The following is a 13,079-nucleotide window of genomic DNA, read 5'->3' as shown; positions in this document are numbered from 1 at the left end:
CTGTGTTGTGCAATATCACTCTTTGCTGTTTAACCCCTCCAGTTGATTAAACTAATCTAGCATAAACTTCATTGTGTAACACTACCTATTTGTGTTGGGTAGTGTTACACAGACTTATTTTGGTACTGAACTATGTAGCTTGTACTGTAGCAAGCTAAATGATTCAGGTTCTAATTTAATATACTGGAATTTGAATTATCCTAGTAATGTCAGTTGAATTCCAGTTAAGGATCAGTATTGTATAGCTATGTTTGGTCACATGAGGAATATTGCTTTTATGTTTTGGATACATGCCATATTCATACGTGTCAAATATAGAAGGTTTAAAATAGTAGGTCACATTTTAAACTAACTAGGTTATAGCATTTAATTTGCCTGTCAAAGTTATTCATGTTTCTATAAAGTGCTACTGCTTTTCCAATTTAAAAATACCTTTAATTTTAGTGTGTGTAATGCAAAATCCTAATCATCAATACGCTGGTTATTGACCTAGAAAATGATACCAAGAATTTGACCTAAAGGTAATCTTATATAGAATGTAGGTAATTCAATGTGTTGTACTACAGTAGGAGCCTGCTCAAGTGTGTGTGTGTGGTTGTTTATTTTTTTGGAGCTGGGTCAGTTTCAAGGACTCCAAACACACTTCCTTTGTTTGTAAATATGCTTTCCTTCCACAGCACTGAGCATGTGCAGTGCCCCTAGCAACTACAAGTAACCGGGACAGAGAGAGTAAACATATGCAATTGACATAGAAGACAATATGCCCGATAAGCACAGATTAGTAGGTATCTCATAATATAAAAAATATGATATAGAAGGACAGGCTTCTGCGGTCAACAGCTTCTGAAAAAAATCCAGAAATGTTGAGATCATCAAAAAAGAAAGTTACTTTCATTGAACAGACACCTCCCTGTAAGTACATTTGCTTTTACTTCAGATCATTTTCATTGGTTTGCTTGTTACACTTTTTTTTATATCACTTGGAACTTGTGAGGTGGTTTGATCCTTTCCATACAAACTGAGCGCCAAATGACACTAATTATTTACAATGTATTCAAATGGAAAATACATAGCATTTGTATTTACTGACTTTGAGCAATGTCATTTTGACTGCATGTGTTGATGTAACTATTTACTTTTTTCAAAAGTTTACTAGATTTTTATAAATGTGAGGCGTCAGGTAGAGACCGACCTCTGATTTCTATTAAAAAAAAAAAAAAAAAAAACAGCATCAAAGTTCATGGAAAGCTATTTAGCTTGGTATTAAATAAAATTAAGTCAAACATACCTCTGTGAAAATGTGGTAAAACTATAACAAACTATGAGGCATATTTTCAAAAGTCTTTAACTCCTGTTATAAATCTGTAAAATAAACAAATTGAGTCCCTAAAGCATTGAATTACATTAACTGGTTACTTAATTGTGTTTTTGTAAAATTAACATTTTTTTTTCCTTTGAAAAAATCACACTAAAATGAATATGGTACTTTGCTGAAGGCTCAGATTTACTCCAAACACCTGGTAATTTTACTGAACAACTGGAGTAAAATGCTTTGAGAATAGGCCCCTAAGTGAAGTAGACAAACACATTTATGCGAGCGATTAAAGTTTTGGATGCATTAAATCATGAACAACAATACCTCCTGTTCAGAAACCGAGACCCACGGTGATCACGTATATTTAGATGATTTTATTTTGTGTGATAGTTTAACAGTAGCAGTTATGTTAACTGTTTTGCACTGTTGTTTATCTTCCAATAAAAGGCAGAACAAATATAGCTTCCAGGCAGCCTCACACCCATGTCCTTCAATCCTACTTCCCAGTCATCGTCAAGCATCTGTCAGTGTCTCCACTTTCCTACAGGAGCCTAAAAGAGAAAGGAGTGCTAACCACTGAACAAATAGGACAGATTGAGGTATGAAGCGGCCTTCTGGGGGCAGGAGATAATGATCACATGGGTCTCCACAGTAAAAAGCATTGTAGTTGGTTTTCACAGCCACCTTTAGTTTACATTTGACCATATTCAGACAGATTACTCTGAATGGTAACAGCATACATTGGCTGTAGTTTTGGCCAAAAAGCTGTTTTTAAAATATAGCGCAAGTACTATGGAAACAAAATACAGTGCAATATTACTTATTTAACTTTATATGAAAGCAGATCATTTAGGTATTTACCATGCCTGTTTCCCTTAAATGGGATGATAATAATCAAGATGTGACAATTCTAAAAGGGTGGAATATTCCAAACCCAACTCTGTGCATCTAATCAAACTTACTTTTAGAACAGTTCTTGCTACCCAAAAAACACCACTTAACATGTTCTCTTTTTAATTGATCTATTGTCTTTGTGTACCAGCACAAAGTGGCAATCTTTCAGACAGGTGGTTTCTTGTCTTTGACTCTTAGATAACCTGCACAGATTATTATAAATACACAGCTAAAAAACAGTTTGCATATTTAATCCTTGTTTGTTGCAGTGGTTTCAAAATGGGAAAAAAGTTATACAAAAAAAAAACAACACACACACATTTAAAAGTATTTAAAAAGTATCCATGTTCAGTGACTCTTGAATCCTACGGTATGTTTCCTGCAAACACTGACGCAATATGCTTGTGAGTTTAATATTGGCACAGTCAATAAAACTGCTTTCTGTTCAGTGGTTTAATGTTCAGGGACTATTAGTAACTTCTTAGTGTTGACTGATCTGGCATTAAATAACTGTGTGTATTTGATGCTTCAGCATGGAAGACCTTTTTTCTTTTTTTATTTCCCCCAGATCTAATTGTTTCATCTTGCATGCATACAAATCTGTTGACCGGTTCCAATTTACAACACATTACTACACATGCAGAGATGCAAGGAAAGTAATTCCCCCAATTAGGTTTGCACTTGTTATAAACAGCAAACTACATGCACATGATGAAGAGCCCTCTCTTCACCTTCTGGGGCTTGTTGGTTATCCAGCTGTCCTCATTCATGGGGTATCACTGTATTCCATGGAGTGTTGTGGAGTATGCTCTGTATATGTGCAGATTGTAAATTAATAAGCACTACACTGGATAGCAGTGAAGTCAGAAGCACATTGAAAATAATCAGAGAATATTTAGGAGCAGATAATCCATCTGCAAAGTCTACAAAACACAGCAAGTTCCACAGAACAGTAACTTTCAGCACAGGAAGATTGCTGGACAAACAAAATACATTAGTTTTGTAATCTGCCAGCTCTGAAGAACAAAAGAATGCATTGCCCTTCTACCTAGCTCAGAATAGAAACGGCAGGCATACAATGCTGACAGTTAGAAGGCATGGCTGCTTGGCAGAAGCCAACATTCAAAATAGTCGAAGGCTGCACCCAAACGCTGTTCTTATCACAAACGTGTTGGAACTATTCTTTTTCCAGTCAGTGTCAGTTGAGAATTCTCAGAGAATAGACACATCTGGGTGTGGCGAACACTCTCACTGGTGTTCTCATTGAAACCTCTGCCAACAGCAAAGCATTGAAGCTATTCATGAAGCACTTTCATGAGTGCATTATTTATTTTTTATTAGCTACTTCGTTTACAAGAGTGACCTGGTAATTTATTATTGGATACCTTTTTTTTTTTTTATCAGCATATTGAATATAAATTCATGTACAGTCAACTCTCACTTGTCCGTGGGCATATGTTGCAATCTTCTATGTAGTCTCTATTTATAATGTCTATGAATATACAAACAACAGTTGGATAAGCTTGTTACTCATCACCTGATTATTCTGACAGTTTGAGTGGCTGATTATTGGTTTGTAAGCATGCAACATGATTCTATGTGCATCTGGTACTAGGTATGGAGAAAGGTTTGATTGTAATTTTTTTTTTCATTCCAACAGCTAGAAGACTCACCAGAGCTCAAAGTTGTAAAACTACTTGACGTTGTTAAGAATGCAGAGCTCCCAGTCTTTGATTCATTTTGCTTGGTGCTTGGTGAAATGGGATTCTGGTACCTAGCTCAAACACTGCAGGCTGCTACCAAAGATAAAGATGCGTCGTCTTCACCAGGTAAAGAATATACTGGCATAAAGCCTGGGATAATGTCTGCTACTCTATGTAATAAATCAGCAGGTTTTATGGAAACACACAAATACACTTTAAAACAACGCATTTCCTATTAAAACTCCATTATTTTCCTTCAGGCAAAGTGAGCGACGGAAATAATGTTTTGAAGGAAGTGCTTCTACTTCCTAAGGATGATTCAGCTGTGAAAGAAGATAATGTGAGGCTAAGAAGAAAAGTTCAGTATCTAAAAAATGAATATACAAAGAGGTACAACAATACATCTCACAATCATTTTGTACACCTGCAGTTAGGGAAATGTAAAATAATAAATACAAATATTGTATCCCACAGTGACTTCACTCTTAAAGGACACAGAGCTAATATAATTCCAGTAAATGTTACCTGATATGCAACACCATCATTTTGTTGGGCTCAGGTTTTCCTATATGAAAGACATACACACATTATCATAAATGTGCATTTGATTTGTTTTAATGGTATGTTCTTCAAAACAATTATTGAACAAAAACTGGGCAGTTTTGTACATATACAATACAGAACTTCCAGCATAAGCTCAGAGACATTAAAACCACTTGGGACATTACTGAGGTGAAAGCTCTGTGAAATTGGAAATGAAAATTAAGAAAGTCTGCATTTGATATTGAAATACTGAAAGCAATTTTATGTATGCAGTTTTTACAACCAGTACAATTAATTTGTAACAATGTGATTGCTGCCCATTGTAGCAGGAGTGTCAGGAATGAGACAGAGACAGAAAGCTGCAGTTCAAGCGTGTGTGTGCACTTTTATTAACAAACAAAACAGGAACAAATAAACAAGGCACAGGGGTCAAAATAAAAGGGTTAAAACAAAACAATAATGAGGTCAGGCTGGGCATTCACCTTCACTGATGAACACAGAAAATAGACTCGCACACCTTCACCAAATGATTTATGGCTCTATTTATTATGTGGCCACTCCCCAATTAGCACTCAATTACCTAAATCTCCCCCCCATACTATTTACATTTTAGGCCTTTCGCCCTGCCACATCCATTTAGTCACAGAAAAACTTCACACCTGTAACTATTTATGGCTTCATTAACGAAGGATTTTAACATAAAAAGATCAAATAAAAATACCTGTGCAGATTAAAGGACCTTGAAGAGGACCTGGCCTTGGTAAGAGAGGAGCGAGACGCAGCGGTGAGACAGAGAGGCGAGACGAGGCAGCAGAACGAGGAGCTGCGAGCTCTCAACACAGAGATGAGGGCTCTGATTACAAAACTGCGCAGCTCAGACCCGGAGCGCACCACAGTGAAGGATGTGGGACACAGCATGGATCTTCATCCCACACCAATCACCCGTTCGCACAGAAAAACTAAGCTCGGATTTTTCCTTGGTTGACAACGAAAACATTGAAAGTGCTATCAAGCAAATGTTTGTTTATACTCTTTGCATCCTCCGTTTTCCTCCATGACTTGTTTGCTTCACTGTGAACAAAACACTGAGGACAGTGATTCAAGTTGCTACTGCTCTGTAACACTTCCTTATGGTTTTAAAAACATTAAATAATTAGTGGACCAGTTGTCAGTATGGTTGTCAACAGCGACAAAAGGCAACTTTTCTGTTAAGGTGTTAACATTAAAAAACTAAAATTGTAGCAAAAGTAGGGTCATCATTGCATTCAATTTTGTGAAAAGGCTGTGTTTTGCCAAAACCCCTTGCTACCATATTAACCCATTTGATGTATTCAACTTCACCCGTTCCCCATTTAGTAGCACCTTTGGTTTGCTTCAATGCCGCACCACTCTGTAATCAGGCTGCAGTAAAGTAGTTTAATTCAATGATACACGGCAGCTTCATGTTATATCCAGCTTTTTCCACGTAGAAAAACCATACATGCACATAAGCACTGTTAGTGCATGGTGCAGAACTCTTGATTCAAACAATGTGAGTATACATGAAGCACTATCATGTATATCCATTTCAGATTGTATTCATTGTTTTTGTGCTGATCATGAATTAAATGGCAGTAAGTTACATTGATTCTTGTTTTACAGGAATTGCAATAAGACACATATCCTATTGAAATGTTCATTAGGTACCTATTTTAAAATACAGCACTAAAATAAGACCCTTAAAAGTGAACCAAAAAATAAAGTATATAAAAAAAAAAAAAAGACCAGATTGGATCTCTCGAATCCCCTCGCAAAGAATGAAAAATACAAACTGTGTTCAAATAACACACAAAAAGGCAGGTCAAAGGTTACAATAAAAACAAACTGATGGGCCTATTCACATTATTAGTTAGACAGTTTAAAAAGTACAACAACTGAATTGAACATTTCTAAATTGAAAAAGACGGCAACAGTTACACTTACATGGCTGCTCAAAACACTTTTAGTATTCCAAACATTTGACCTGGTACTGCAATAAAATAAATGTTACGATAACGAATGAAAAGTATTTCACTTCCAGAAATCAGTTGCCTGTTCTCCATTAACATTCGCATCTTACGGTAAACAGCGGTTTAGCTACTTCATTACCTTTTTAAACTTGCTTGGGTTTTTTCAGGCACAATATACATCTCTTTCAGAGCTAGCATCAGTCTCAGGACAGGGGTGCAGAGTGCAGTTAGCACTGGCACACTGTAATACTGTAAATAAAAGAACACATCTCTCACTTGCACAATTCCAAAGATGCACAGTGTTCCCCGGGTGGTAGGTGGAAGGCATCGAAATCTCCAGTAGGTGGCAACATTGTGATATGTTTGGAGATGAAAGTCCAGTGTTGCTAGATAAGCCTAAAAATAGACGAATAGCAGTCAGAAACACATTAGGCATAATCTATGACAGCGCAACTGTGGTGCTGCTCTTAACACCACATTTCCTATAATTGTGAATATGGAAATACTGACCACAGAGGAGTACACCCAATCATTCAGAAGAAATCATAATTTGGAAAGATGTTTAATGCTGTTTGAAAACGAACTGAAAGTTACCGCACAGAGTTGCTCTGCAATCTGTTGCTCAATTAGTAAGCTGCCCGATGTTTCAATGAAGTGCCTGAAAAGCAGCACCCTAAATAAAATTAACCCTTTATCTGTGGAAACAGTATTGTTTTAGAAAATGTACCGTTTCAACAGACCCGTTGGTGGAAACCCGTTTATCATAATCCTGATGCAGTATGTAAACATAGAACATGTTTTTGCTTTATTGGGCAGATGGCAAAATCAGTGCTAACAAATGCTACATAAAATACAAAATGCACATTACAGGAAACAGCTAATCTGTGTTCATTGACAACATTCCCAGTACTGATGAAGCCATTTAAAAAACGATCCTCCGAGGTGTTTTTGGAGAAATAAATATCAAAACTAAAAGGAAGATCGTACCAGCTCTTCTAGAAGCCTGTGAACTGTAGCCTCAATAGTGTGCTCCAGGTTTTGGGAATAAACCAGTAACTGAAGCATCAGTACAGTCCATGATGCTGTAGCAATCAGAAGCAAAACCCTGCAAATTCAAAGAAAGCACTGGATTTAAAACAAAGCTATTGTATGGATTTCAGATAGATGTTATGTTAAGCTAGAGTGATCACTTGAGATCCTAAAAAGAGATGCAATTTGTTTAATAATAACAGAAACCCTGATTATACAACATATTGACAAATCAGAAAAACTAACTAATATTAAGTAATGTTCAGATCGTGCCGTAGTGTTCTATATACACAATGTCATCTCTTCACAGGATACAACATTTAAAAGGAAACCTGGGAAGTCTAGAGAAATTAAAAGTACCAAATTTTTATCCTTCGTGGCGTGAGCCTGCTTTTCTGAATCATGTTATCAGCAAGATAGTACAGCAGCGTCCCGACAGCAACGACATACAGAATCAAATACAGGATATAAGTGGCATGGGCTGTGTGGAGATGGGTTTCAAACTGCCTCTGGATGTCATCCTGAATAAAGAGAACAACATTGCCAAAAGATGTTACAGCAGAAACAGATTACAAAAACATTATGAAAAGACAGAATAAACAAATCTAAAAGCTAGGCTTCAGACAGAATTCACTAGTTTCTATTATTCCTCAGGGTCTGAAAAACATTTCCAATGCCTGCTGACATCTTTTAGGCAAGGTTTTTAAAGTGTAACTTTGAACTGGGTTGAGCTTGCGTACAATCAGGGATTCAATACAAATCAAGGTCTTAAAAACCACTATCTATAGTTACTTCTGCCAATATTTTATGGATCCATGCATCCGGTCTTCATATAGTGGTATATGAAAGTAGGTTTTAAGTCATCGTTGAGAAACGTACACCCCGGTTGATTTATGTGTGATTAAAAAGCATCGGCAGGATGTTTAAAAATGTAACACTGCGATGAGATATGGACAATACAAAACACAGTAAAGATTATGCGTTTCTTGTCAATTTTGCAGGGTGTTCTGTAACATTTTAATACTGACTAACAGCAGTTAACTAAAACAACTTTTAAACAAATGCGGTTTGTACTATAACCACAAGAGACTCTTATTTATTTTTTGCATTACACTCTACAATCACAAATTTCCTTTTGAAATTGTACATTCATCACTTAAAATAAATGTGTATATTAAATGGGTTGCTAGCCTCAAGATTAACATTTTAAAAATAAATCAATGATGCTAATCCCGAGATCTCTCACCAGCAGTTTCCAGTAATCCTTGTGCCATCTCATCACAGACTCGTTGACAGACGATTCGGACCTGCTTAGGATTGGATGGTTTCCAGAAAAGGCCCTGACTTTATCAGTGTAGTGATGTAAGCTCAGCAGCAATGGACCTTAAAAATATAAGAGCACTAATAATACAAAACACAAAGCGTTCTTTACAACTAAGTTAGCCTGATGTACTATTGTACTTTTCACTAAATTAAATCTAGTTCTCCATTAAAAACTACTGACTCCCTACCACCACATGCTATTTAGAGGGCTGAGGAATGAACGCATGCAAGCAGAGTTACATTTAAGATATAAACACCAAACCCTTTTGTTTAGGCTGGGATACAAAATCACACACAATTTTTCACAATTACATTTTCCTTTAAACAGCAAGAGCTTAACTATGGCATAAGAAAGAGAGCTGGACACTTTTTAATTTTCTTGCTGACTCAGTTCACAAACAGCATAACAAGCAGAAACAGGAAATTATTACCATGTAGATATTTGAAAATGATGAAGACTGTAAAAGTCATCAGCACACACGACACAAAGAGGACCAGCCCTTCGTCTGCAGTCAGCCTCATGTTGTTCATCTCTGGCCAAAGGCTCACCTACAAAAGGAGAAGCGGTCATCCATACCAGATCATGTCAATCAAAAACTGCCATTTGTCCTGTATTTTGATTACAGTGGTTTTGAAAGTATTTTTTTTTTGCTATGCCATAATACTGTGTAGGCCACTGCATTGCCTTGGGACTTTTTTTTTTCCTACAGTACATTTTTCAAAATAAATACATTTCTGGTGGTCTGCAGTTTGAAAATCTAAATAGCCATATATATATATGGATGAGGTGATGATTTGCACAGTACAGGGCAGGGTGTTAGATTGTGATGCAGGTTTTGACCACACATACCCCTCCTCCGACAGCAAGTTTGTCCAGAGTCTCTTTTGCCTTCTGGTGTTTCTCCTGCAGAAGTCTTTGCTTTTCCTGTAAACTTGAACCTGTTCGGTATAAGTTAATTACAAAAAAAACAAAACATTACTGTAAAAACAAGAACTACAAGTGAGTTCAGCACTCGTGAATGATGTTGTAGGACTGTCCTCGTCGGAACCACCTCAACTCTACTGGATATGGACCCATTCCAATTGTTTCTTTCAACCCATACCACCTCAAAGCAATACAAATAAGAGAGACTCCACTAGAAAGAACAGCAGTTTACAGCTCCCTGAAGACAGGCACTCAAAGCAGTCTGTGCTTGCCACCTTGTAGAGTGTTCATTAGCAGTAACCTTGTCTGAATTTAGGATAAAGTCAGAGATATTTGCATATGATCATCTCAGGGCGTCTTCTACAATTACACCCGCTGTGTGCTTTGACATTTGTTTACTGAAGCGTGGCCTGTTATCCTTCAATAACATGATACTGAACCCCAATAAAAGTGAAAAGTGAACGGTAGGGATTTCACGTGTCACATAACACCTGACAATGTCAACAGCAATAACATATTCCATACCTGAAGTCATTCTCAACATGGCAAGGTTTGGGCTGACAGACTTCCCAGATAGCTTGCTGTATTCCAAGTTAGACCTTAAAAATAAAACGATGTTCTCAGTACCTGAACAACTTAAAAATAAACTAGATGATTTAGATTAGTTGCAAAAAAAAAATGTATTCCATATGGAAACTACATGCCATTGTTTCGCACAGGTTCAGCTGTATGGACTTGATTTGTTTTTGTTAATTATCATTTTAACACAAAGTACAGGTAGACTCTACTCACAAAAGATTTGCCTGCGTCTGTGATATCATGGGTGTCACTGGCCGGGGGGTAAACATTATTTTCTTCACTGGCGTTTCCATGTTTTCTTTCGAGTCGTCTCTGCTGAAATGAGGGAACTTTTTCCGTGTCCTAGAGTTTCCCCCCGGTTCGTGCAGTGGCGTGCCATAGTGCTCCACCGAGTTTGAAGGTCTGAGAGGAAGGGCCATTACATTATGCATGTGTGTCCCGCTTCAATAAATAAATACATTCATAAATAAACTAGAAACAAATGACTGCACATTGTGCAATAAACATAGTGTAGTTCAAAATAAAACTAACAAGCAGCATTTCAAAGTGTCAAATTATTCTCAATGAATTAGCTATTAAAAACTTTATTCTGCGTTTTGCCATAATATTGTTACATTCAACCCACAAAATGTATTTAACTGGAATTTTAACAAGTTACAATCAACATGCACGACGTCAACCGATGTATTTTTTAACATGAAAAACTCCATTAGACAATACAGTTACGATTTGTTATTTTGCAGTGTTTTTGTAATTTAATAATGCATTCCAATATCAAGTTAATTATTTTACATTCAGACTTTAAATCCTTGACGCCTGTTGTCTAATGAAAACGTAAGCGATCACTCACCTACGATATTACTACTCTTTACCTCCCAGCCTGAACTCTGTCTACAGTACAACACTTAACAATTGTGTTCTCCTCAACGAAGTATTTAAACTTGCCTCTTAAACAGACTCGATCATCCAAACAAGTAAAACATACAACGATCGAGTATATTTTCTTGTGAAATCCTCTGAACTGGTATCAATTACTTTGGGCTCCGGCAGTTTCCCAGAACTAAAACCACGCGAGACTTTCTTGCACACACACAAACACATTTGAATCCCTTTATAAACAGTTAAAGTTAGTACACGTTTTCCAACAGATCGTGTTTTTTTTTTCTTTCTGTTCTCCAAATATGTATTGGTATAAAACATATGAACAATTAATATAAAAGATCACAAACATGAATGAGTAACAATGGGAACTTCCCAGTGTACTACTAAGAGTAGTTCTATATGGCAATATATTCTAAGACACGAACAGAAAATTCATATTCAGTTCAGTAAAATAATCTCCTATTTGACACTGGTAAAAACCTGCATATTTTATTTTACCTACATTAATCCTTAAGTCATTTAAATTGACAATGTAACTTTTTATTTTAGAATTAATTGTTTTCATTCGTTCCAACTTCAACTGCAAAATGATGCATGTAACAATCATTTGCCCTGACTTGCAGTTCAGTGACTCCCTGTGCCAGGATTTAAACTGTACACACGTACTTCTAATAGTAACGCTGCCTCAGACGCCGTACACACCATGCTCCCATTCCCCCTCAGTACTAGACTAGACAGGGATTCACAAAAGGCCTTTTCCTCTAAAAGTCTGTAATCAAAGCTTATTTTATTAGATGTCAACTTGCATATGGAGACTCTGTAGTTGACCTTATATAATGAATGTAAAGGCAATTATTTGAAATCTCCTCGGCAACCTATTTGTTTAGAATCAGTATGTCCAAATTAAGAACCATATTACCATTTTTTAACCTGAAGTGCAACCTCCTATCAGCCCTTCCAGACCTGAAGTTATCACACCTGGCCCTGCAGGAGAATCCAGACTGGAGGGATTTACTTTTGACAGCAGATTGCATTGGCAACATTTACAATTAAGGGTATTTATTATTACCTGTTGTAAACATAATCTCACATTTCTTATTTTGCTGCTGCTCTTTGTTTCCTAGACCTTGTTTTTAACTTTCACTGAGCTGAAGACAATGTGTCCTACCAGAACACAACAATTTCACTTAATGCATTACAGGGAATAGTACCTCAGCCCTTGTGTTCTATTGTGTCCATTGGTGGCGTCCTGTTACCTGTAACCTGGGTCCTGGGAAGTGGTGTGCTGCTGATTTTCAGTGAGCTTGCTGTCACTTACCTGCACTTATTCACTGTGTTGGGAATCTTGTGCAGCACCACCCTACTGGAACCATTGCACATTTATACTCTTGGGGTAAAAGCCATGAACCTGGTAGTTGAGTTACTGACTGCTTTGGTTCAAGGTGCCCAATCTTTTCCTTTTATTAAACAGATTACAGGTGGAAAATCTGTTTAATAAAGCAAATAAAGTTTACTGTACATCATCGTTCAAAATTAGTGATGGAAAACCTGAAGTCTTGGGAAGCATTGAACCTTCTGAAACACTGGTTCACTAAAAAGCCACAGTATAATATACATCTTTCAGAGCACATATCAGTGTCTATTGTGGTCCAGTGCTTTATCTACAGGGCACATCCTGAGTGCACACAGACTAATGACATCACATAATGGTGACACTTGTTTGAAAACACATTTTATCTCTCACTATGATAATGCAGGAACATATTTATATATACAATAATGTATTTTAAGACCTAAAAGAATTCAACTGAGAATAAACTTACATTTAGGATAATTAAGGCATTAATTCTTAAAATTCTTCTTATTTTTTTTTAATGATGACAAGGTTAAGAATTCCA

At 36.7% G+C, this 13,079-nt stretch overlaps 2 protein-coding genes across 3 annotated transcripts; one reads left to right on the top strand and one right to left on the bottom strand.

The window, feature by feature from the left end:
- The first annotated feature begins 33 nt into the window (after nucleotides 1-33).
- On the top strand, nucleotides 34-6,221 carry LOC117404018 (uncharacterized). Its single transcript, XM_034006629.3, has 5 exons — nucleotides 34-912; nucleotides 1,763-1,914; nucleotides 3,870-4,038; nucleotides 4,173-4,302; nucleotides 5,185-6,221. The coding sequence occupies exons 1-5, from the start codon at nucleotides 861-863 to the stop codon at nucleotides 5,438-5,440; spliced, it is 759 nt and encodes a 252-aa protein (XP_033862520.3). The 5' UTR covers nucleotides 34-860; the 3' UTR covers nucleotides 5,441-6,221.
- Nucleotides 4,816-11,381, bottom strand: LOC117404011 (uncharacterized). 2 transcript variants are annotated; one of them, XM_034006618.3, is made up of 9 exons: nucleotides 11,150-11,381; nucleotides 10,513-10,740; nucleotides 10,246-10,319; nucleotides 9,646-9,734; nucleotides 9,227-9,344; nucleotides 8,719-8,855; nucleotides 7,833-7,993; nucleotides 7,431-7,548; nucleotides 4,816-6,839 (listed from the first exon to the last, which is right to left on the bottom strand). In XM_034006618.3, exons 2-9 carry the CDS (start codon nucleotides 10,728-10,730, stop codon nucleotides 6,579-6,581), a joined length of 1,176 nt encoding a protein of 391 aa, XP_033862509.3. In that variant the 5' UTR covers nucleotides 10,731-10,740; nucleotides 11,150-11,381; the 3' UTR covers nucleotides 4,816-6,578. The 2 variants fall into 2 exon arrangements, with proteins under 2 accessions (XP_033862509.3, XP_058866398.1); XM_059010415.1 differs by having other exon boundaries at nucleotides 10,513-10,701; nucleotides 11,150-11,380.
- Between the last annotated feature and the right edge of the window lie 1,698 nt (nucleotides 11,382-13,079).

The sequence above is a fragment of the Acipenser ruthenus genome, chromosome 1, assembly GCF_902713425.1.
Source record: "Acipenser ruthenus chromosome 1, fAciRut3.2 maternal haplotype, whole genome shotgun sequence".
NCBI lineage: Eukaryota > Metazoa > Chordata > Actinopteri > Acipenseriformes > Acipenseridae > Acipenser > Acipenser ruthenus.
This window is presented reverse-complemented; position numbering and strand designations above follow the sequence as displayed.